Genomic DNA, 26,192 nt, shown 5'->3' with positions numbered 1-26,192 from the left:
AGGCGCCCCTAGGCACCCAAGTTTTTCTTGCCTTTGGAGTCCCTGAATGGTCTAACCCAGTGGTTCTTGACTGGGTGTGATTTTGTCCTCCAGGGACATCCGGCAATGTGTGGAGACTTGCAGGTTGTCCCAGCTGGAGGGCTGCTGTGCTGGCGGTATCTAATGGATGAGACCAGGGATGCTGCTGAACCTCCCAGAGGCACGGAGCAGCCCACCCCTACACCAACGGTCACCTGGTCCCAAATGTCAAGAGCACCAAGGTTGGGACACCCTGTATGACCTCCTCATGTCCTCAGTCTCCGCTTTCTGCACTCCCGAGTCCAGCCACACCAATCACTTCCTGGTTACGTGAAAATGCCAAGCTCTTTGCCTCACTGAGGCTGCACGCTGCACATGCTGCTGTTTCTCCACAAATGCTTCTGATCGCCAGCTGTAATCTCAAATGTCCAAAGAAAGCTCCATGAAACCGTTCTGTTACAGAGGCCCATCAGACAGCATTCTGTCTCAACGTCTCAAGAGCAGCCAGGGTGCAACCTTGGGCTGGAGGGAGAAGATAAATGAGCTTCTGTGAGCTTGTGTGCAAGTCATTCTTCTGAGGGGATGGCTCCAGTTTGATGAGCCTCAATTAGGAAAAGCCAGGCTCGTGGCGGAAGGGAAGAGAGGGTTCCGTGTCCTCATCACATCCTGTGCCTCTGCTCCAGCCCCCGCAGCATCCCTCCTGGGCTACAGAGCTCTGGACGGGCTGAAGGACCATGGCCCCACTGCTGTCTGCCCTTGTCAGTCTTGGTGAGTCCCGAGGGCTGATCTGGGAGACGCTGCAGGGCAGGCAGTGGGCTGTGAGACTGAGGCTGTTTTCAAAACTGGATTGGAGGGGCGCCTGGGTGGCTTGGTCGGTTAAGCGTCCGACTTTCGCTTAGGTCATGATCTCGCGGTGCGTGGGGTCGAGCCCCGCGTCGGGCTCTGTGCTGACTGCCAGCTCGGAGCCTGGAGCCTATTTCAGAGTCTGTGACTCCCTCTCTCTCTGACCCTCCCCTGCTCACGCTGTCTCTCTCTCTCTCTCTCTCTCTCTCCTAGAAATAAATTAAAAAAATATTTTAAAAAATTGGATTGGAAATGAATTTCAGGGCAATTCAGGGGACTGATGAGGGGACTTCATTTGTTGGGTGAGAACACAGGCCCCAGGGAGGTGGTGTGTGTCTGTTGTTCTGTTATATTCTCTGCATGGCTGGTTGGGAACGATACAGCTCTTCCGCTTTGCACTGTAACTCTGTCTCTATATGCCATGTTTTAAAAACTACTTACTTACTTAGTATTTTAAATATGGACTTGGTGACATCAGGACTAGATTCTGTCACCAAACTGTACAGCGCTGGAGGAAATAATCCATTCGCAACATCACGAAGGGACCTTGAGGCCATGGCACTAAGCGAGATGAGCCAGATGCAGAAGAAAACAGTGCATGATCTCACATTCTGTGTGGAGCCCCAAAAAGTCTAACTTGCTAAGGCAGAGAGGGTAGACCGGTAGTGGCCGGGGGTTGGGGTGGGAGGAAATGGGGAGATAGATGGACAGAGTACAAATTCCCGGTTATAAGATGAATGAGTTCCTATTTCTCCAGAAGGACATATTGCTAAGAGGACAGACGCTCCAAGGGGCCAAGCAGGAAGGAACAGCTGTGTTATGGGGATAAGAAAACAGGCCATGGACACAAACCGCCCGTCGGTCATTCGTTAACACACACTCACGAAACACTTCCTATGGGCTGAGGATTACTCCGTGTTTCGTTTTTAATGTTTATTTGTACATTTATGAGAGAGGAAGAGAGAGTACAAGCTGGGGGAGGGGAGAGGGAGAGAAAGAGAGACAGAGAGAGACAGAGACACAGAGAGAGAGAGAGACGGAATCCACAGCAGGCTCCAGGCTCTGAGCTGTTAGCACAAGGCCCGATGCGGGGCTCAAACCCATGAACTGTGAGATCATGACCTGAGCTAAAGTTGGAGGCTTAACCGACTGAGCCACCCAGGCGCCCCTGGATTAATTTTTTAAATCAGCTAGCTTAACAATTATACTAATGTTCACGTATTTCATCTTTATTCTGGTATGTATTATAACTCAGTAATTTTGCTTAGCAGAGAACAGCTACCTTTGCCCTCTCCTGATGTAACTCACTTATACTCTGACTGTGGCTGCTGCTATGAGCTTATGACAGAACCTTAGCACATCTCAGCTGGACTATGCATTAATATTCTGTCTTCCTCATCCACCAGTTTCTCCAATTCTTATTTTTTTAAATCTCTAATTCTTATTAGACACCATGGCAGGCAGATCTTTTCAGTGTGTAGTGCTGATAGATCCTTCTATTTCAGGAGCTTCCTAGTGCTTGCTTAAAGCATAAAATCCTTAGTATCATTCAAAGCCAATGCAGACGGGCCTTTCACTGCTTCCTACATGAAACCAATTGTATATGTATATTTATTTATTATTAAAATTTAAAAATTTTTTGTTTATTTTTGAGAGAGAGAGAGACAGAGACAGGGCATGAGCGGGGGAGAGGCAGAGAGAAAGAGGGAGACACAGAATCGGAAGCAGGTTCCAGGCTCTGAACTGTCAGCACAGATCCTGATGTGGGGCTTGAACCCATGAATTGTGAGATCATGGCCTGAGCCAAAGTTGGACGTGTCACTGACTGAGCCACCCAGGCACCCCCTTGATTTTGTTCTTGTTTTGTTTTGTTTAACAGACATTCACCTATTCTCCATAGCAGCCTAATTATGTAGGGGCTATTTTTTTTTTAACAAATAGTTTATTGTCAAATTAGTTTCTACATAACACTCAGTGCTCATCCCCACAAGTGCCCTCCTCCATGCCCATCCCCCCTCCCCCCACATCCATCAGTCCTCAGTTTTTGTCAGCATTCAAGAGTCTCTCATGGTTTGCCTCTCTCCCTTTCCCCCACCATTTCCCCCCTTCTTCTCCCCCTTGTTCCTCCGTCAAGTTCCTCCTAATCCTCCTATACGTGCAAACATACGATATTTGTCCTTCTCTGCCTGACTTATTTCGCTCAGCATAACACCCTCAAGGTCCATCCATGTTGCTACACAGGCCAGATTTCATTGTTTCTCATTGCCATGGAGTATTCCATGCAGAGGAGAAAACTGAGGCCCCAAGGGATTAAGGAACTTGTTTAAGGTCACAATCTAGAACTTGAATAAACTGAAGAATTTGGTGCCACGTTCACATTCTTTTTTCTTTTTAATTTTTAATGGTTTTCACCCCTATACTTCACCTTATTGTCACAATGCATACACACCTCAGCTTACCAATAGAGAGACAGAGTGAGAACAGGGGAGGGGCAGAGAGAGAGGGAGGCTCAGAATCTAAAGCAGTCTCTGGTTCTGAGCTGTTGGCACAGAGCCTGACGTGGGGCTTGAGCTCATGGACTGTGAGATCAAGATCTGAGCCGAAGTTGGACACTTAATCAACTGAGCCACCCAGGGATCCCTACCATGTTCATATTCTCTACCACTAAAATATGCTGCTGGTGTTAGAATCTACCCCCTACCAGCTGCAGGGCAGTGGACAGGATGCTATCTCTATAGGCTGATCTATAAAATGGAGCTAATAATGATCCCTGACCATTAGGATTGTGGTGATTCAGATCCATACAGGGAACACTCAGAAGGGCACCTGAAATATCTCCAGTCATGTTAGAAGGTTGTGAGGAAACCCCAGGAGGGGCTGAGATGGGGTTGTGTTTTGGGCAGTGGACATAGATGTGGGTAGAACTTGGAGACAGGGAGCAGAACCCGGTGAACAGAGGGTGGGGCTCAGAGGGGCTGGAGACAAGCGTGTCACCTCCTGAGCTCTGGAGTCAGGGATGATCCAGGTTCAGCTACTTCCCAGCTGTGCGAGCTGAAAGAAACTGCATCGCCTCTCTGTCCAGCTTCCTTAGGTTTACAATGGAAACCACAACGTCCTCTCCTTCTAGTGTGTGGGCGTGCATGCATGAGTGTATGTGTGCATGTGTGTGTGCAAGGCGAAGAGTTACCAGATAAAACACAGCAAGTCTCAGGGAAATTTAATTTCAGATAAACAACACATAATTTTTTAAGCCTAAGTATATCCTGTGCATTTCATGGGTCATACTATGCAAAAAAAACATATTCGCTATTTTTCTGAAATTCAGATTTAAGCAAGAATTCTATGTTTTTATTTGCTAAATCTGACAACACTGGTGAGACTAAAACAGGTAATGCTAAGCTCAGCCAAAGATTAAAGAAGAAAAAAAGAAAAGGAATCTTAGGTTGAGAGAAAAAAGGCAGCTGTTCAACATAGAGAAGATAGGAGGAAAAATGGGGGAAAGGTGACTCCAAGGGAGAAAGAGGAATTCATAATTCATAGATCATGCAGGCTGACAGGTGTGTAACGTTACCTGGGGAGGCCACTGGAAACCGTGGAAAGAATCAGACATTAGGGTCAAGGAAAACTATAAGGATGGAACTAAGCCAGGCAAATAGTGACTTGAGGAAAAGTATACAAGATCAACATTACAATCCTCAGGCGTGAATAATATTTGTATAGTCATAATAATGCAATTATATTTAAAAGTTTCTTTATTTATGGGGCGCCTGGGTGGCTTGGTCGGTTAAGCGTCCGACTTTCGCTTAGGTCATGATCTCGCGGTTCGTGGGTTCGAGCCCCGCGTCGGGCTCTGTGCTGACTGCCAGCTCAGAGCCTGGAGCCTGTTTCAGTCCGTGACTCCCTCTCTCTCTGACCCTCCCCTGCTCACGCTGTCTCTCTCTCTCTCTCTCCTAGAAATAAATAAAACATTAAAAAAAAAGTTTAAAAAAAAGTTTATCTTTAAAAAAAAAGTTTATTTATTTTGAGAGAGAGAGAAAGAGAGAGAGAGAGAGAGAGGGAAAGAGAACATCCTAAGCAGGCTCTGCTCGGTCACTACAGAGCCTGACACGGGGCTCAAACTCACGAACCGTGAGATCATGACTGAGACAAAATCAAGAATCGGATGCTTAACTGACTGAGCCACCCAGGCGCCCCTCCCTGCCTCGGATATGGGTTTAAACAAGTTAAAACAGTGGGAAATCCATGATTAACACAACCTGAGATCTCTTGACAAGATATAAGGCAAAGGATCCCATTCGGATCTAAGGATCTAATGCACAGCGTGGTGACAATAGCCAACGATATTGTGTTGCAGAAAATGCTGTGTTCTCACCACAAAAAAAAGAGAAACAGTAACTATGTGACATGATGGAGGTGCTAACAATGTGGCAGTAATCATTGTGTGATACGTAAATGTATCAAATCAACACACACACCTTAAATGTATACAATGTTATACATCAATTATATCCTGATAAAGCTGGGGTGTGGGAAGAGACCCCATCCTGCACACAGCACCCTTTTCAGAGAGAAGGTATTTCTCTTTACAGTTGTTAAAAGTGTGTTCATTGGGAGCAGGGCAAGGAATCTCTGGTTTTTTAAAAACTGTGGTTGGGGCGCCTGGGTGGCTCAGTTGGTTAAGCCTCCGACTTCAGCTCAGGGCATGATCTCGCAGTTCATGAGTTCGAGCCCCGCATCGGGCTCTGTGCTGACAGCTCAGAGCCCGGAGCTGCTTCGGATTCTGTGTGTGTGTCTCTCTCTCTGCCCCTCCTCCACTCATGCAGTCTCTCTCAAAAATAAAACATTAAAAATATAAGAATTGTGGTAAAATGACAAACTTAGTATAAAATTTATCACTGATAACACTTACTACGTTCACAACGTATACAACCATTGCCTCTGGCTTGTTCCCAGACATCGTCAGGACTCCAAAAGGAAACAGTATCCGTGACAATCACCCCTCAATCCCCAGCCCCCTGCCCCCAGCCCTCACTGATCTACTTTCTCTGCCTGAGCAGATTTACCTATTCAGCATGCTTCAGGTAACTGGAATACTACAATATGTGACCTTTTATGGCTGGCTTCTTCCGGCACTTAAATTACGTGTGTGTGTGTGTCTCAAAAAAAGAAAAAATGGGGATAAGAGAAAATTAATGCATGCAAATGTCTTATCACCTGCCCTGCAGGTAAAGTGTGGGCTCTTTGAGGTCCTAGCGTTTGGTCCTTTTCTTCTTTGCTCAGGGCTGTGTCTGGGGCATATGGTGCAAACTCAGCAGGGTGAGTCCTTCCCCCCTGGGGAGTCCTGGATCCCTCTGGGTTCAGCCTACACGAGGGTGGGTGGGTGAGGGCCCCCGGGAGGAGGGGTCTGTTTGGAAGGCCCCTCCACCAGGTTCCCCTTCCCTTCCAGGCTCTCTCCCCAAGCCCTCCCTCCATGCCCTGCCTAGCTCCCTAGTGCCGCTGGACAAGCCGGTGACCATCCAATGCCGGGGGCCTCCGGGCGTGGACCTGTACCGCCTGGAGAAGCTGAGGTCTGGGAAGTATGAGGATCAAGCTACCCTTGTCATCTCGGCCATGAAGGAGAGTTTCGCCGGGCAATACCGCTGCTCCTACCAGAAAGGGACCCGCTGGTCTCCTCCCAGCGAACAGCTGGAGCTGATCGCTACTGGTACCTGGAAATGTGGAGGGGGTGGCTGCACCCGTGGCCTCGGGGCTCCAGGAAGGCCAAAAGGGGGATGGTCCCAGGGGTCCTGAATTAGTTAGGATGGGCAAGTAAAGCCTGAGCCTTGCCCATGACATTTAGGGGAGGTGCCCAACCCCCACAGTGATCCACATAATAGGTCAATGCAATGCCTTTCTAAAACAATCAAAACCAATACAAAAACATTCACATTGAACAAAATATGCTCACAGAAGGTGAGCAGGGGAGGGGCAGAGAGAAAGAGAGGGAGACACAGAATCCCAAGCAGGCTCCAGGCTCTGAGCTGTCAGCACAGAGCCTGACATGGGGCTTGAATCCACGAACTGGGGGATCATGACCCGAGACGAAGTCCTACACTTAAACTGACTGAGCCACCCAGGCGCCCCTATCATGCTTTTAAGTAAAGCCAGAACCTGGCAGTGCCCTGTGAAGCTATAGCTGAGCCTGGGGCAAAAGGAACCGTGTGTACCCCTAGCTACATTCTAATGCACTGGGTTGTTTTTTTAAGTTTTTGATGGCACAAAGTGTTTTAAGCTTATGCTTTTATTTCTAAATGCATTTTTAAATGGTTATTTTCCAAATAGATTTTGAAAACACCATTGATGAACTTGCTTCCACTAAGGCCAAGAGAGTATGATAATAGTAAATTCTTTGGGGGGGGGTGGAGGAGGTACAAATGAAATAAAGTTAAAGTAATCTGTGAGTTTTAATAACTTGAAGTTTTTGGGTTTTTTTTGTTTTTTTTGTTTTGTTTTATTTATTTATTTATTTTAGTGTTTCACTTTTTTTTTTTACAAATAGTTTATTGTCAAATTAGTTTCCACGTAACACTCAGTGCTCATCCCCACAAGTGTCCTCCTCCATGCCCATCCCCCCCTCCCCCCACATCCATCAGTCCTCAGTTTTTGTCAGCATTCAAGAGTCTCTCATGGTTTGCCTCTCTCCCTTTCCCCCTGGGTAGCTCAGTGGGTTAACTTGAAGTTTTTCAATATGTTTTTTCTTTTTTTTTTTTTTTTAATTTTCAGTGTTTTTATTTTTTATTTATTTCTAGGAGAGAGAGACAGCGTGAGCAGGGGAGGGTCAGAGAGAGAGGGAGACGCAGACTCTGAAACAGGCTCCAGGCTCTGAGCTGGCTGAGCGCACAGAGCCGACGCGGGGCTCGAACCCACGAACCCCGAGATCATGACCTAAGCGAAAGTCGGACGCTTAACCGACTAAGCCACCCAAGCGCCCCTCAATATGTTTTTTCAACTGTGTTAATAGCGTGGACAAAATTAACCACAGAAATACCTAAAAGTGTTTTCAGCCTTTTTTTTTCTGGCTCCGGGAGGCACAATTGCAATCTTTGTTTAAAAATCTTGATATTTTGTTCACTATGAATTATTTGGATTTTGTTTTAAAAATTGCATTGAAATATTATTTGTCTTCATTGCTGAATTTTTTTGTTTTTGCTTTTTTTTTTTCACCCCTTTGCATTTCGTACAGCCTAATCCCTGAGCCTGTGCCATGGTCCATATACCTCATGCAGGGACACCTGCTCTGCCTTTAGGGCTGACTCAAATGCAACCTTCTCATAAGTATATTCCTCATCTTCCTATTTATAATTGCACCCAAGTTTAATTTTTTCATGTTTATTTATTTTTGAGAGAAGGGGAGAGGAAGAGGGAGAAGGAGAGGCAGAGGCAGAGAGAGGGAAAGGCACAGAGAGAGGGAGACACAGAATCTGAAGCAGCTCCAGGCTCTGAGCTGTCAGCACAGAGCCCGACGCAGGGCTCAAACTCACAAACTGCGAGATCATGCACTGAGCTGAAGTCGGATGCTTAACCGACTGAGCCTCCTAGGCGCCCCTCTGCCACTTAGTATCTTTTTTTTTTTTTAATGTTTTTATTTATTTCTAGGAGAGAGACAGCGGGAGCAGGGGAGGGTCAGAGAGAGAGGGAGTCACAGACCCTGAAACAGGCTCCAGGCTCTGAGCTGTCAGCACAGAGCCCGACGCCGGGCTCAAACTCACAAACTGCGAGATCATGACCTAAGCGAATGTCGGACGCTTAACCGACTAAGCCACCCAGGCGCCCCTGCCACTTAGTATCTTATGGTTTGGGGCAAGCTATTGAGCACTGCATACCTGAGTTCCATTTTTAAAACCAGGGTGTTCACAGTGATGAATTCATATGTTTTTGTGAGCATTTAGTGAGTCAGTGTAAGTCATAAGTCTGCAATGATACCTGGAAGCTGGCATTTTAATACAGGTTTGCAGCCACAGATTGTTTTCTGTAATACTAGCTTGCAGTGGGAGATGAGCTAAAGTTATTTTGTTACTACCGTCATAGTTTGGGAGCTGGCTATCCACTAGGCACTCTGCTAAATGCTTAATACGCAATATTTCATCCAGTCCTTCCCATTTTACAGTAAAGAACACTGAGGCACAGATATAGGGGGAGATTCATCTCCAGGGTCACCCAGCCCCTAGATGACAGCCAGGATTTGTGTCTGGGCACTGTGATGTGACCCTGGTCACAGTCCCTTAAACTTTTGTGAACTGGAAGCAGGGTGAGTGTACTCTCCAGGGTGGATACACCTGGAAAGTTCCCTAGCTCTCAGGAGGTGGAGGGACCTTCCCACCCCTATGGCTGACGGTGGCCACTATCTTTAATACCAGAGCTTTCTTTTTCCCCAGGAGTTTACACCAAGCCCTCACTTTCAGCCCAGCCCGGCCCAGCCGTGTCGCCAGGAGGGGATGTCACTCTACAGTGTCGGAGCCAATATGGTTTTGACCAATTTGCTCTATACAAGGAGGGGGACACAAAGCCCTACAAGGGACCAGAGAGGTGGTACCGGGCCGATTTCCCCATCATCACAGTGACTGCTGCCCACAGCGGGGTCTACCGATGCTACAGCTTTTCCAGCAAGTACCCGTACCTGTGGTCAGCCCCCAGCGACCCCCTCGAGCTTGTGGTCACAGGTGAGTGAGGTGCAGACCCAACCTTTCTTCTGCAGCCCTTGCAGGGTCTGATGGAAGTTCCAGGGGGCGAGACCAACAGGCGCGAAGGAAGTGGGAGGCCAGGCTTTGGAGGGTGTGTTAGTTTCCTATAGCTGTTTTAACAAATCACCTCTAATCCGTTGCCTTAAAGTAACAGAGATGTATTTATTTTTAATGTGTATTTATTTCTTCTGAGAGACAGAGAGAGAGAAAGAGAATCCCAAGCAGGCTCCACACTGTGAGCGCAGAGCCTAATGCGGAGCTCAAACTCATGAAGTGTGAGACCGTGACCTGAGCCAAAATCAAGAGTCAGACTCTCAAGTGACTAAACTCACCCAGACACCCCCACCACTAACGGTATTATTCCCTTATGCGTCTGGAGATCAGACCCAAATGGGTCTCACTTGGACAAAACAAAGCTGTCAGCTGGGCTGTGTTCCTTCTGGAGGCCCCAGGGCGGAATCTGTCCCCTGCCTTCTCCAGCTGCTAGAGGCACCTGCATCCTTTGGCTCCCAAGGTCCCTTCCTTTATCACGAAAGTGAGCAGCGCAGCATCCTCAGTCTCTCTGTCTCAGACTCCTCTGTCCCTCTCCACCTCCTGCTTCCACTTTTAAGGACACTGTGATTGCACTGGGCCCACCTAGATAATCAGGACAATCTCTGCACCGCGACATCCTTAGGTGCACCTGCAAAAGTGCCATTTACTATGTCAGGTGCTACTCACAGATTCTGGGGGTTAGGGTGTGAGCATATTTGGGTAGCTGCTATTGTATCTACTACAGAGCATATACACTAGAAAAAGAATTTTTTTTTCTTTCATAGTTTTATTGTCAAGTTGGTTTCCATACAACACCCAGTGCTCATCCCCACAAGTGCCCCCCTCCATGCCCATCTCCTCCCCCCCCCCACACCCATCAGTCCTCAGTTTGTTCTCAGCATTCAGGAGTCTCTCATGGTTTCCCCCCCCTTCTCCTCCCCCATGGTCTTCCGTTAAGTTCCTCCTAATCCTCCTATACGTGCAAACATATGGTAACTGTCCTCTGCCCGACTTATTTGGCTCAGCACCGCCTCTGGACAACAGTGTGGAGGTTCCTCATCAACCCTATTTGGTTTTTACCATTAAGAGTCTCTTGTGGTTTGTTCCCTCTTCTCTTCCTGCACCGCTTTCCCTTCCAGCTGTGCTGACAGCTCAGAGCCTGGAGCCGCTTCAGATCCTGTGTCTCCCCCTCTCTCTGCCCCTCCCCTGCTCATGCTCTGTCTCTCTCAAAACTAGACATGAAATTTTTTTTTTTTTAAAAAGTTACCCCTTTTAGGGGCACCTGGGTGGCTTAGTCGGTTAAGTGTCCGACTTTCGCTTAGGTCATGATCTCGCGGTTCGTGGGTTCCAGCCCCGCGTCGGGCTCTGTGCTGACTGCCAGCTCAGAGCCTGGAGCCGCTTCAGATCCTGTGTCTCCCCCTCTCTCTGCCCCTCCCTGCTCATGCGGTCTCTCTCTCCTATAAATAAATAAATAAATAAATAAATAAGTAAATAAGTAAATAAATAAAAATAATAAAAGTAGCCAACATCATAGAGGCGGCGAACAGAAAGAGGGTTGGCCAAGTCTAGGCGAGGGGACAGGGGAGTTAGTGTCTAATGGGCACATTCAGTTTGCCAGATGAAAGTTCTGAGACTTCTTGCACAGCAATGTGAATGTACTTAATACTACTGACTGCACCCTCAAGTGTTTAACATGGTACATTTAATGCTAAGTGATTGTAACTGCCCTTAAAATAACATGAATATTTAAAAAGACACTTCTGCTTTTTTGCCATAATATTAAGAGGCATTTTCCTGTAAGTATTGGTGTCTTGTCCCACCTCATGTTTCCTACCACATCTTTTTTTTAGTGTTTGTTTATTTTTGAGAGGGGGAGGGGCAGAGAGAGAGGGAGACACAGAATCCAAAGCAGGCTCCAGGCTCTGAGCTGTCAGCACAGAGCCCGATGCGGGGCTCAAACCCATGAACCGTGAGATCATGACCTGAGCCAAAGTCGGAAGCTCAACCGACTGAGCCACCAGGTGCCCCTGCTTCCTACCTACACACTTTGAAACGTGTCCCTCATCTTCTCGGCATCTCCACAGCTCCACCATCCATAACCTTGAACTTGACTTACTCCAGCAGACTGTATACTGCTCTCTCTGCTTCCACCTTTGTCCCCTTTAATTTTTTTAATTAAAAAAAATTTTTTTAAATGGAGACATAAGTGACATGTAACACTGTGTAAGTTTAAGATGTCAGAGCGTGTTGATTTGATACATTTATATACTGCAGCAGGACTACCATTGTAGCACCAGCTGACGCCTCCACCCCTCACACAATTGCCTTTGCTTCTTTGTGCTGAGAACTTTTTAAAAAAAAATTTTTTTTAATGTTTTTATTTATTTCTAGGAGAGAGAGAGAGAGAGACAGCGTGAGCAGGGGAGGGTCAGAGAGAGAGGGAGTCACAGACTCTGAAACAGGCTCCAGGCTCTGAGCTGGCAGTCAGCACAGAGCCCGACGCGGGGCTCGAACCCACGAACCGTGAGATCATGACCGAAGCGAAAGTCGGATGCTCAACCGACTAAGCCACCCAGGCGCCCCTGTGCTGAGAACTTTAAAGAAGTAGCCTCTTGGCACCTTTTCTGTAATACAGTGCTGTTGACAGTATGCTGTGCATTAATCTCCAGGACTTATGTTTATCTACTGGTTGTGGTTTGTAAGACTTTATACCTTTGTCCTCTTTCTAGTGTTTGCAAAACCACAGCAGGAGGAATCATTTTAGAAGAGCTTGTCAAAATCAGATGATTTCATACCTTTGCTTGAAGCCCACAGCACTCACTCCTCTCCAAGCCCCTCCTTTGCCTGTCTGACTGCCTGATGTACTGCTCCTCCCTCATTTACTCTGCTTTAGATACACCGGCATCTTGATTTTCCCTTTTCTTAATTGAAGAATAATTGGCATATGGTAGTGTATTCGTTTCAGGTGTACAACACAGTAATTTTATAACTGTATGTATTATACAATGGCCACCACCATAAGTCTAGTTACTGTCTGTGACCCTATAAAGTGGTTACAATATTACTGACTACATCCTATCTTGCTTTTCCTTGAATATGCAGGCTCATTGGGTCCTCAGGTACTTTGCACTCGCTGCGACGCTTTCTCCAGATATTCTCATGGCTCATTCCACGTCTCCTTCAGGCCTTCAATCAGAAGTCACATCCTTGTCTCTCTGATGCACTCTGCTACCTCCTCTGCCTTAATTTTTCTCTGTGGCACCTATACCCGTGCATATCGTACTGATTTACGGTGTTTATCATCTGTTGCCCCCACATCCTGGAATGTGAGCCCCAGAAAGACAGACATTAACTTCTGTTTTCTTTTCTGCTGTATCCCCACCACCTTCAATAGCTCCTGGCACATAGTAGGTGCTTAGCAAACAGTCACCTGTTCTAAGTGTACAATTCAGTGGTGTATAAATTTACAGTTGTGTGGTCACTGCCACAATCCCCTTGTAGAATGTTTCCACCACCCTATAGCNTCCAGGCTCTAAGCTGTCAGCACAGAGCCCGATGCGGGGCTCGAACCCACGAACCGTGAGATGATGACCTGAGCCGAAGTCGGACGCTCAACCGACTGAGCCACCCAGGTGCCCCATAAATTGCATATATTTCAAAAGTGCCTAGGGGCGCCTGGGTGGCTTAGTCGGTTAAGTGTCCGACTTTCGCTTGGGTCATGATCTTGCGGTTCGTGAGTTTGTACCCCGCGTCGGGCTCTGTGCTGACTGCCAGCTCAGAGCCTGGAGCCTGTTTCAGAGTCTGTGACTCCCTCTCTCTCTGACCCTCCCCTGCTCACGCTGTCTCTCTCTCTCTCCTAGAAATAAATAAAACATTAAAAAAAAAAAAGGGGCTAGGCTGTGGCTGGTGCTTTGCTGGGGACAGCTTGAAGCTCTCTTTCTGTATGATATCTTTTCCCTCTCACACACATACACACATATAGACACATAATATATATAGTAATTAGATCAAATGCTCTTCAGGACGTGTCCAGCACAACATGTATAGTTGTGGCTGTGATGTGATGAATTAGAAGTACATGGCACGGCTAGAAGCTAAAGGGGAGGCAGCTTGGGAAGGTTTCTCTGAATAATAAATGTTTGATCTGGATCCTAGGTTAGAGGAAGAGGTAACCAGGTGGGTGAAATAGTGAGACGGGATTGTGTGAGCAAATGTCCTGGGGTAAAAGGAGGTTGTCAGGTTGGTGTAGCTACCCAGCCAGGGTGGTGGGTGGAAAGGGGTGTGTCTTGTTATACAACCATCATCCTTTCTCCCTGCATGGATCGCTCCCCCTCCCCACATATATCCACGGCTTTGGCCTCTTTATCTGCTCTTCCAGGACATAAGAGCCAGTTTTGCTTCCAGGGATGAAGTAACGTACAGGTCACAGAAATCCAGGAAAAGGGACAGAAGTTTGAAAAGCAGGGAAGGCAGCTACAGGGGTTGTCATTATTAATTAGCCCCAGAATGTGCTAGGTGTGCTATTTAACACCCGTGAGAGTCCAGTGACGTGAGCTTCTTCATATTCATTTTCTAAGTGAGGAAGCTGGGTCACAGAAATGCTTTATTATTTGCTCAGGACCCACAGCTGACACAGCACAGACGGCTCTCTTTTTCTGATTTCCTAGGGACCTCTGTGACCCCCGGCTGGTTACCCACAAAACCACCTGCCTTTGTGACAGGTAAATTCTGGAGGATTCACCCTGGTGTCTGAGGTATAGACCCATGGACCCCTTCTTTTCTTTCTCCCCTCTATCTTTCTTAATTTAATTCACTTGTCTCAAATTAAATCACATATTTGCTATATTTAAAAATTGCTTGGGGCGCCTGGGTGGCTTAGTCGGTTAAGCGTCCGACTTTCGCTTGGGTCATGATCTCGCGGTTCGTGGGTTCGAGCCCCGCGTCGGGCTCTGTGCTGACTGCCAGCTCAGAGCCTGGAGCCTGCTTCAGTCTGTGACTCCCTCTCTCTCTGACCCTCCCCTGCTCACGCTGTCTCTCTCTCTCTCCTAGAAATAAATAAAACATTTTAAAAAATTGCTTATTTCTGCCTATAAAGAAGGTGAATACAATAATATGTGTAATAATATTAGATAGGATTACTATGCTGCCCTACATCCTCACTTCCATCTAGCCTTAGGGGGATGGTTTACAATGTCTAATGTGGANTCTCTCCTAGAAATAAATAAAACATTAAAAAAATTTAAATAAAAAAAAAAAAGCTGTCAGCACAAAGCCCGACACGGGGCTCAAACTCATGAACTGTGAGATCATGCATGACCTGAGCCCAAGTTGGATGCTTAACCAACTGAGCCACCCAATACCCCTCCTGGACTCTATTTTTGAGTCTCTGATTCCATTGGCCAGTGGTTCTCAAAGATTAGGGGGACTGAGAATTGCCTGAAGGTGATCTAGGTTTCTGGACCCCATGAGTTCCTGATTCAGAAGGTCTGGGGTGGGGTCCAATTATGTCCATTTCTAACACTATCTCAGGTGATACTGATGCTGATCTGGGGATGTCACTTTGGGAACCACTGCACTAAAGTTTGTGCGAGCCATAGTGCTCCCCTATCTTCAAAGGCATCTCAGTAGATTCCCGTGTGTGGGATTCCAGCCTGTGTGTTAAGAAACTGTACATCAGGCTGTGGCATCTTTAGCATTCCCTGTGTGCTGGGGATAGACCCAAATCCCAAGGAACAGAAGTGTGTTGAAAAGAGCCAAGTTGGGGAAGAAAGTGCTGATGTGTGTGGTTGAGAGCCATATGGGGACTGTCATGCCAAATGAGGCACACTGTGTGTGTGTGTGTGTGTGTGTGTGCATGTGTGTGTGTGTACATGCGCATGTGTGTGTATTTCTCACTGGAATTTTAAAACTTTCAATTTTGAGATGTAGGTCCACAAGAAGTTGCAAAGACAATACAGATAGATTCCATGTAGCCTTTGCCTGCATTTCCCCCAGTGGTTACATCTTGCATGATTATAGTACAACATAAAACCCAGGAACCGGACATTGACACAATATTTATATTTAGTTCTATGGCAACTGATCACATGTGTAGATCCGTGTAACCACCACTTTACTCAAGATACAGAACTAGTCTGTCCTGCAAAAATGTCCCTCAGGCTGCACCTTCGTAGTTACGTGCACCCTCTCCTCTCATACTTCTGGCAAGTACTAGTTTGTTCTTCTACTTAATGTCATTTTGAGAATGTTATGCATAAATGGAAAGGTTCGCATATCATGGAACGTTTTGAGACTGCTTTTCTCACTCAGCACAATGTCCTTGAGGTTCATTCAAGTTATTATGAGCATCAATAGTGTGTTCCTTTTTATGGCTGAGTAGTATTCCATGATATATATGTACCACCTCATGTTTAATCTAAATTCAAACAAAAATTTATTAATGAACTCACAGGAAGAGAAATAACAAAGAACCAATAATATCCAAGCTCTTTTTATACCACGGATAGGTGAGCATAAGCTGGGCTTTGATGAGCTGATTCCACCATAAAAAAAGGACTTCAGAGATTTTCCCCACCCACCCTCAATAGGAGCTACATATTTATAGGTTGAGGGGTTTTAGGAAATATTTTGGTGCCCGTGTAATCAGGGATTCCCTGGTTAAGAGAATGACCTTAGTGGGGGAGGGGAGTCTCTTATGCTTAGAGGCTGGTATCAGCCACTGAGCTTTCACAGACCTATGGATCCACTTCTTAGGTTTTTATTTGAGTTATAAGCCACATACCATGAAATTCATCATACCCACCAGAATGGTAATCAATAATAATAATAAAAATAAAAATAATAAAATAATAACGCTTAACAACAAGTGCTGGTGAGTATGTGGAGAAATTGAAACTCTCAGGCATTGCTGGTGGGAATAAAAAAATGCCAAAGCTGCTGTGGAAAATGGTTCAGCAGTTCCACAGAAAGAATCATCACAGCCATATCACAGAATTACCACAGGACCCAGCTAATCCACTTGTCGGTATATAACTCCCCAAAATTTGAAAATGAAGGATGTATGTTCACACACAAAAGTTTGTACATAAATGTTCACAGGGACATTACTCATAATAGCCAAAAAGAGGAAATAATGTAGTATCAATCAATGGATGACTGGATCTATTTCTTATTTAGCCACTGATAGAAGACAACTTGTCTTACAGCCTTCTGCGTTTGTTTCTCCTCAGTGTCTGTACAGAGTGTGTGAAGCCCAATATCTTAGAAGGGGTATGGAGTGTAGGGACTCGCTGGGAAGAGCTGACATGATCCACTTTCTTTTTACCCTCTTCCTTAGAATTCCCAGAAGCCTCCAGGAAACTGAACATCTCACTTATCAACAAAGGCTCCACAATTGGTGAGTAACCAGACACTCAGAGCCCAGAGGAAAAGAGTATGAAAATTGGTTTCTCTCTCATCATCTAGGGCTGTAGGCTTTTAGTCTGCTTCAGAAAACCACCTAACTTTTCCAAGGAAAATCCTTGGTTTGAGGATCAAGGATGGGATAGAGGTGGGCTTTGAGCTTGGGGACAGAGGAGCATTCTAGATAATGTGGCTGTTTAAAAGAAGACGGAGCCAAGGCTATGATGGGAAGACCATCACTCATTCCTACGCATTTCTCTCCCAACTTTGCTGTGATCCATGTGTGTGATCTTGTTTCCTATTGTTCAGTGCATCCTCTTACTACTCTTACTACTACTGCAGTCCTGTGCCACATGCTTCCCTCATGCTGTAGTTCTCTTTCCCCTTGCTTTTCCTGGGAAACGTCTCCATTTCCCTCAAGACAGAAAACCTTGGCAGATCCCCTGACGACAGGTCAGATATCCCTGCTGGGTCCACCCAACTCTAGCTCTCTGTTAGGCTCCTGAGGCCAGCAAGTTCTTTCTAAGACCCTGGTGAGATTATTCACCACCCTCTTTCCAAAATCCTTCTGGGTTCCTGAAGATGAAGAGAAGGAAAAATGGGCAGAAGGTTTATTTGAGGAAATTATAGTTAAAACTTTCCTACTCTAGAGAAGGACACAGGCATCAAAATCTAAGAGGCACAGAGAACTCCTATTAAATGCAACAAAAGCTGGCCATCACCAAGACACCAAATTCACAAAATATACAGAAAAGGAAAGAATCATGAAAGCAGTGAGGGGGAGAAAAGTCCCTACCCTACAAAGGAAGTCAGATCAGATTTGCAGATCTGTTCACAGAAACTTGAGAGGCCAGAAAGGAGTGGCAGTATTATTCAATGTGCTGAATGTACATGAAAAATATGCAGCCAAGAATACTCTAACCAGCAAGGATGTCATTCAGAATAGAAGGAGAGATAAAGTGTTTCCCAGACAAAGAAAAAGTAAAGGAGTTTGTGACCAGTAAGCCAGTCCTGAAAGAAAATCAAAGGGGACTCTGAGTGGGGGGACCCCAAAAGTAACAGAGACTACCAAGGGCCAGAAAACATCACCACAAACATGAAATCCACAGAAAACACAATGGTGCTAAATTCACATCTTTCAGTACTCACTCTAAATGTCAATGGACTAAAAGCTCCAATCAAAGGACATAGGGTATCAGAATGGATAAGAAAACAAGACCCATCTATATGCTGCTTACAAGAGACTCATTTTAGACTTAAAGACACCTGCAGATTGAAAGTGATGGGGATGGAAAACCACCTATCCTGCTAATGTCCATCAAAAGAAAGCCAGAGTAGCCATACTTATATTCAACAAACTAGATTTTAAACCAAAGTCTCTAGTAAGAGATGAAGAAAGGCATTACATCATAATTGAGGGGGTCTATCCCACAAGAATATCTAGCAATTGTAAATATTTATGCCCCCAACTTGAAACACCTAAATATATAAATTGATTAACAATAAACAAAAAGAAATAATTGGTAATAATACAATAATAGGAGAGGACTTCAGCACCCCACTTACAGCAATGGACAGATCATCTAAGCAGAAAATTAAAGGGGAAATAAAAAAGTACATAGAAGCAAGTGAAACTGAAAACACAATAGCCCAAAACCTTTGGGATGCAGCAAAGTAGAAGCAAATAGATTGCAATAGAGGTCTTTCTCAAGAAGCAAGAAAAGTCTTAAATACACAACCTAACCTTACACCTAAAGGAGCTAGAAAAGAAACAGCAAATAAAGCCTAAAGCCAGCAGAAGAAGGGAAATAATAAAGATTAGAGCAGAAATAAATAATATAGAAAAACAGATCAATGAAACTAAGACCTTATTCTTTGAATATTTTTATTTATTTTTTTTATTTCTAGGAGAGAGAGAGAGACAGCCCGAGCAGGGGAGGGTCAGAGAGAGAGGGAGATACAGACTCTGAAATAGGCTCCAGGCTCTGAGCTGGCAGTCGGCACAGAGCCCGACGCGGGGCTCGAACCCATGAACTGCGAGATCATGACCTAAGCGAAAGCCGGATGCTTAACCGACTAAGCCACTCAGGCGCCCCTAAGACCTTTTTCTTTGAAAGAATTAATAAAATTGATAAACTCTTGGCCAGACTTATCAAAAAGAGAAAGGACCCAAATAAATAAAATCATGAACGAAAAAGGAGAGATCACAACCAACACCACAGAGATACAATTATAAGAGAATATTATGAAAAAGTATATGCCAACAAATTGGGCAATCTGGGGAAAAAATGGACAAATTCCTAGAAACATACAAACTACCAGAAGTGAAACAGAAAGAAATAGAAAATCTGAACAGATCCATAATCAGAAAAGAAATTGAATCAGTAATCAAAAATTTCCCAATAAACAAAAGTCCGCGGCCAGATGGCTTCCCAGGGAAATTCTACCAGATATTTAAAGAAGCGTTTTTACCCATTCTTCTCAAACTATTCGAAAGAAAGAAAGAAAGAAAGAAAGAAAGAAAGAAAGAAAGAAAGAGAGAGAGAGAGAGAGGCAGGAAGGCAGGAAGGCAGAAGAAAAGAAAGAAGGAAGGAAAACTTCCAAACTCCTTCTACAAGGCCAGCATTACCTTTCTTTAAAAAATTTTTATTTTATTTTATTTTTTTGGTAGTTTCAAGTTTTTATTTAAATTCCAGTTAGTTATCATACAGTGTAATATTAGTTTCAGGAGCAGGATTTAGTGTTTCATCACTTACATAAAACACCCAGAGTTCATCACAAAAAGTGCCCCTCTTAATGCCCATCAGCCATTTAACCAATTCCCCACTAACCTCCCCTTCAGCAACCCGCAGTTTGTTCTCAAGAGTCTGTCTTATGGCTTGGCTCTCTCTTTTTTACATTAATCCTTCTTTTATTTTGCTTATCCCCTAAGCAAAATTAAAATTTTTATTTTTGAGAGAGAGAAAGAGAGAGAGAGCAAGTGTGAGCATGAGTGGCTGAGGGGCAGAGGGAAACACAGAATTTGAAGTAGGCTCCAGGCTCTGAGCTGTCAGCACAGAGCCCGACATGGGGCTCTGAACCCACAAACTGTGGATCATGACCTGAGCTGAAGTCGGATGCTCTAGTTCTGACTCAGCCACCCAGGTGCCTAGCATTACTTTAATTCTGAAACCAGACAAAGAGCCCACTATAAAAGGAAAATTACAGGCCAAAATCCCTAATGAACATGGTTACAAAAATTCTTAACAAGATGCTAGCAAATTGAATCCAACAGTACATCAAAAGAATTACTCACTATGTTCAAGTGGGATTTATTTCTGGGATGCAGGGGTGGTTCAATATTCACAAATCAATCAACGTGATACACCACATTAATGAAAGAAAGGATAAGAGCCACACGATCTTCTTAATAGATGCAGAAAAAGCATTTGACAAAATACAGCACCCATTCTGAAAACCTTCAACAAAGTAGAGAGAGATGGAACATACCTCAACATCATAAAAGCCATGTATGAAAGACCCACAGCTAATATCCTCAATGAAGAAAAACTAAGAGCTTTTCCTCTGTGGTCAGGGACAAGACAGGGATGTCCAGTCTCACCAGTACTATTTTACACAGTACTGAAAATGTTAGCCTCAGCAATCAGACAACAAAAAGAAATAAAAGGCATTCAATACAGCAAGGAAGAAGTCAAATTTTCACTATTTTCAGATGACATGATACTCTACATAGAAAACTCAAAAGACTCCATTAAAAAATTGCTAGAATACATGAATTCGCAAAGTCGCAGGATATAAAATCAGTGTGCAGAAATCTGTTGTGTTCCTATACAGCAATAATGAAATAGCAGAAAAAAAGATTAGTATCCACAATTTATAAAGAACTTATCGGGACGCCTGGGTGGCTCAGTCAGTTAAGCATCCGACTTCGGCTCAGCTCATGATCTCATGGTTTGTGGGTTCGAGCCCCACATCGGGCTCTGTGCTGACAGCTAGCTCAGAGCCTGGAGCCTATCTTTGGATTCTGTGTCTCCCTCTCTCTCTGACCCTCTCCTGCTCATGCTGTCTGTTTTTCTCTGAGAAATAAATAAAAAAAAAACATTAAAAATTTTAAAAAAGAACTTATCAAACTCAGCACCCAAAACACAAATAATCCAGTGAAGAAATGAGCAGAAGGCATGAACACTTTTCCAAAGAAGACATTCAGATGGCTAACAGACACATGAAAATATGCTCAATATCACTCATCATCAAGGAAATACAAATCAAAACCACATTGAGATACCATCTCACACCTGTCAGAATGGCTAAAATTAACAACTCAGAAAACAAAAGATATTAGCAAGGATGCAGGGAAAGGGGAACTCTCCTACATTGTTGGTGGGAATGCAAACTGGTGCAGCCACTCTGGAAAAACAGTATGGTGGTTCCTCCAAAAGTTAAAAACAGAATTACCCTATGATCTAGCAATTGTACTACTCGGTATTTATCCAAAGGATGTAGAAGTGCTGATTCAAAGGGGCACATGCACCTCAATGTTTATAGCAGCACTATCGACCAACCAAATATGGAAAGAGCTCAAATGTCCATCAACTGATGAATGGATAAAGATGTGGTATGTATACAGATACACACACACATACATACACATAATGATAGTACTCAGCGATAAAAAAGAATGACATCTTGCCATCTGCAATGATGTGGATGGAGTTACAGTATATTATACTAAGGGAAATAAGTCAGAGGAAGACAGATATGTGATTTTACTCATATGTGGAATTTAACAAACAAAACAGATGAACATATGGGAAGTGAAAAAAAGAGAGAGGGAAACAAACCATAAGAGACTGTTAATGATAGAGAACTGAGGGTTGATGGAGGGAGGAGGGATGGGCTAAAATGGACAATGGGCATTAAGGAGGACACTTGTTATGATGAGCAGTGGGTGTTATATGTATGCAATAAATAACTAAATTCTACTCCTCAAACCAATATTGCACTGTATGTTAACAAATTAGAATTTAATTAAAAATTAAAAAAAATCCTTCTGGATTTCCAATCACCCTTAGGATATGGCTTGGGCTTTTCAGCTTGATGTTCAATGCTTTTTAGATCCAATGCCATTAGATCAACCACTGGGGATTCTTTCAGTCTTGTCTTCATTCCTCATGCAAATCTCAGCCACTCGGAGTCAGATGAAGCTCTTCTGGATACCTGGCATCTCCTCCTGACTCTGCATCCAAGCCACTGCTCTGCCTTTCTTCCATTTACTCATGGCTTCAGTCCCTTAGGAAACTTTTTCTGACACTGGGTTGTACAGTTTCCTCTGTCCTATGGACTACCTATTATAGCAATTTTCACAGTATATTAAAACATGCACCTGTGTGATGAGTATGGCTGAACACGTGGAAAGTCTGGGGAGACTTGTGGAATGAGAGAAGAAGAGCTAGCATGTATGGGGGGGGTGCTTATTATATGTCAAGGACTGTGCCTCATGCTGTTATTGTTATTGGTTTAATTTTCACATTAACCTGTGATGCATTATAATTATTTTCATTGGGCAGATGGGAAAACTGACTAAAGATGTTAAGTCACTTGGGAGAAGCCTCACATCTAATTCGTGATGGATCTGGGGTTCAAATCTGGACAGCCTGACTCTGCAGTTCATGCTCTTCTTATAGCCATGAGTTTTGCCTTCCAAGTGCATGTTTTCAGGGTAGGGTTCAGGAACAGGGCTAGAGAACATAGTCTCATCCCTTTATATTTCCCCCTTTTGATTCTCAGAACCTTCTAGGCATATCACCGTCTTTCCAAAGGAATCAGACTCTCCAACCGGTGAGTAAGTGGTCCTCCCTGGGCCCTCTCCATTCCCATTTCCTGTGTCTTCCCCTAAAGCCGACTGCTTTCCCTGTACAAAAGCTACAACTCTATGATCTTGGATCCTAGTGTGTAAACTATTAAGGGTAAATATCAGCTCTTGGAACTCAGAATTGAACAATAACATCAGGTGGGAAGGTTGAGATTGTCTAAAGGATCAGAGAAAGATGAAATTCCATCTCCTTCTCTACCCCTTGTGATAATCTTTCCCCCTGCAATTAGCCAAAAAAACCAGGTAGTGTCTGTGTGTGGGGAGGGAGAGTACGGGAAGAAGTCATATTTAGAGAACTAGTATCTAGCCCTGACCTTTGGTGAGGGACCCTCTAGGACGGAAGTTGACATTCTAGGTAGCAGAGAATAATAGGATCTCAGATGAGGGTTATGGCTATGAGAAACTCAAGGAGTCCCTTGAAGTGGGTCCTGAAGATGGGATTTTATCACCTGCTCCAATTTCTCTTCATTCCTTCAGGTCTTCCCCAGCAGCACTACATCAAGGGCAATCTGGTCCGGTTATGCCTCGGGGCTGTGATCCTAATACTCCTAGTGGGGTTTCTGGCAGAAGACTGGCACAGCCGAAAGAAACCCCTGCGGCACTTGGTCAGAGCTGTCCACAGGCCACTCCCACCCCTTCCGCAAACCCAGAAACCACGCAGTCGGCCGGATAAGGGTCGACCAGATGGCCATAACCATGGGTGCCACAATTAGAACCCTAAGGCTTGGTTGTATCTGTGAGATAGGGATTATGAAGACCATATATGGAGTGTGTGAAATGTAAGAGCAGGAAGGCAGGGGCTATGGCTGTGGAGAAGGAGGACTAAAGGACCTCTCCTTAGTGTCCCATCAAGGAGCTATTGAGCCAGTATCTATTTGGCTTTCTGAGGACTCCCTGCACTTGGGATTAAAGGTATCTAGGGGATGCCACCATCTCCTTGCGTCTGTCTTGCACACTGTGGTTCTAATTGGACCATCACACTGACCTTTTCCTTCAGCGTTTTCTAATACATGTTCCTGATTGACCTCCCATACCCCCTACACTCACAGCTGAGTCCTATCCTCTGCATAAAACCGTCCCACACATCCTCGTTGGCCACTGTGCTTTCTCTGCATAACCACGAATCTAACCTATAGCTTAGCTGGTTGATTCAGACTAGTACTCATTTCCCGAGCCTATCAGCCTAGCTTCTCTCCAAACCAGAAACATTTGGTCGCATGTGTGAGTACTCAGGTCTTGCCCCACCACCCCACCCCACCCTGAGATGCCCTTCTCTTTGGTCTCAAATGCCAACGTAGTACACAGGCAAATGTAGTACATAGGCTACTCAGTTTCTTTTCCCTTAAAGGGCAGTTGGCTAGATTACAGTGGATATCAACCTCAGGGCATTTTGCATGGCATTTGGAGATATTTTTGGGGGGAAGAGAAATGCTGGTAGTCAGTGGGTAGAGGGTTGAGATGCTTCTCTCTCTCATTCTCTCTCTCTCTCTCTCTCAACAGAATATACTCTTGGTGAGAGATACACTTAAGATAACAAAGGATTATCTGACTCCAAGTGTCAATAGTGTAGATATTGAGAAAACCTTGGCTGAGAATCATTCTTAGCTTTTAAAAAACGGTGTGCATCTATTTTTTCTTTTTTAAAAAGTGTTTTATAAAAGATGTTCATTTTTGAGAGAGACAGGGTGCAAGCAGGGGAAGGGCAGAGAGAGAGAGAGAGAGGCAGAATCCAAAGCAGGCTCCTGGCTCCAAGCTGAAGGCACAGAGCCTAACTTGGGGCTTGAACTCATGAACCATGAGATCATGACCTGAGCCGAAGTCAGACACTTAACTGACTGAATCATGCAGGGGTCTCTCCATTTCTTCTTTTAACAACCCCACCCCCTCCTACTAATGGAATTCACCAACCCTCAGACCCCGAGAATGAAGATGCTCTAGGAAAAATCTATATCCAGCTGAATAAGAGGACTGGAGACAGAAACCAAAGGAAACATGTGGGAAAATCCAGGATCCCACACAGTACGCAGTGACATCATGGAGATGACATACAAGCACATTCAAGGGGGGTGTGAAAGGGACATCTGGGAACGTGGTATATTTGGTGAGAACGATGAACTGATGGAACCCAGGGAAGAAACAGAAAAGTAGGATGACTGGAAGAATAATTTATAAATTAGTGCTTAATAAAAAAGCAATTCTTAACAATTAGTGCTTTAAGGAATTTTGAGATTCTGTAGGTCACAATGAAATAAGTACTAGACGGGGAAGGAGTTTGCACACCATGAACTTATGTTTTCTGTAAGTAAGGGGGAAATTATTAAAAAGTTAATAAGAGCAACGATGTGATCATATTATGTGCTTCATTAAAGTACTGAAGAATGCTACAAAATATTGTAGGATTTGTAGGAGAAATAGTTCAGTGATGAAGACCTATAGACAGCTATCCATGCACGTCAAGAAATGCCAGAGCCAGGAAGTGACTGGCAAAGTGAAAGGGCCAGTGGGATCACAAACATTTCTGTCCCCTTTCCCTGCTGGGCTAGGTTCTCCCCAAATAAAGTATCTTGTGTCTAAGTCTGTTCAGAATCCAGTATTAAACACAACCTCTTTCATGAATGCTTTCACCTTTATTTTTCTTGATAGACTCGAGATACAGACATTCCACCCATAACAGAGCTAAGTCACTTGTGCGTGTTTTATGGAAGCCAAAGTCACTCCTGAGCCTAAAAGAACATCTGGCCCAGTACCTAACATCACTGAGAGGGTTCAGAGGAAGTTCCCCTGTCACCTTGACAATCTCAGACTTTACTGGAGAATGAATAACTCCAGGGGATTCAGAAAATGTCATATGAAGAAGGTCTGTTGTTTGGATCTTGCTTATCACTCTCAATGGTCAGTTGTGAGTCACTTTCTTGTATTTCTTTCAGCAGTTTCTGGATTCGAGGATCAGATTCATCTATCCTCAACCTGGAGTGCAGTGGGGGTGAAAAGAAGGTTTCTTGTTGTTTCAAGGAGACTCACTCCAAATACCCAAGAGCCTCTAAGTGTTATGCTTTAGGACAGAGGAAGTCTTTATTGATTATTCTGTGCCATAAAGTAGGGTTCCATATTGATTTGATAGGGAAAAGAGATAATGCCAGGTTAACATTTAACGGTTCTAAGATCCCTGGATAATTTTGGGCGATTCTCATATTGTTCTTGGGGAGATGGAATTGATGGAGAAGTCTGTGATTTAGTTCTAACACCTACCTACTTCACAGCTCACTTTGGCAACTTCTATTTGGTGGACTGAGGACGAGACATAC

General features: G+C 44.5%; 2 protein-coding genes across 2 annotated transcripts in view; one reads left to right on the top strand and one right to left on the bottom strand.

Moving 5' to 3' along the window:
* Nucleotides 1–752: 752 nt before the first annotated feature.
* On the top strand, nucleotides 753–23,600 carry GP6 (glycoprotein VI platelet). The gene is given in 8 exon segments (XM_077757057.1): nucleotides 753–786; nucleotides 6,142–6,177; nucleotides 6,308–6,577; nucleotides 9,276–9,560; nucleotides 14,282–14,335; nucleotides 16,951–17,010; nucleotides 22,803–22,853; nucleotides 23,365–23,600. Coding segments are annotated over 8 exon segments (1,026 nt in total).
* Nucleotides 23,601–25,515: 1,915 nt separating this feature from the next.
* Nucleotides 25,516–26,192, bottom strand: part of NLRP2 (NLR family pyrin domain containing 2) — a 35,208-nt gene continuing 34,531 nt past the window's right edge. The window contains exon 11 of the mRNA XM_077756925.1: nucleotides 25,516–25,854. Within this exon, the coding sequence (XP_077613051.1) occupies nucleotides 25,722–25,854 (133 nt within the window). The 3' untranslated portion in view covers nucleotides 25,516–25,721. The remainder of the gene's footprint in view (nucleotides 25,855–26,192) is intronic.

Source organism: Crocuta crocuta, unplaced genomic scaffold (genome assembly GCF_008692635.1).
Source record: "Crocuta crocuta isolate KB4526 unplaced genomic scaffold, BGI_CrCroc_1.0 scaffold142, whole genome shotgun sequence".
Lineage (NCBI taxonomy): Eukaryota > Metazoa > Chordata > Mammalia > Carnivora > Hyaenidae > Crocuta > Crocuta crocuta.
This window is presented reverse-complemented; position numbering and strand designations above follow the sequence as displayed.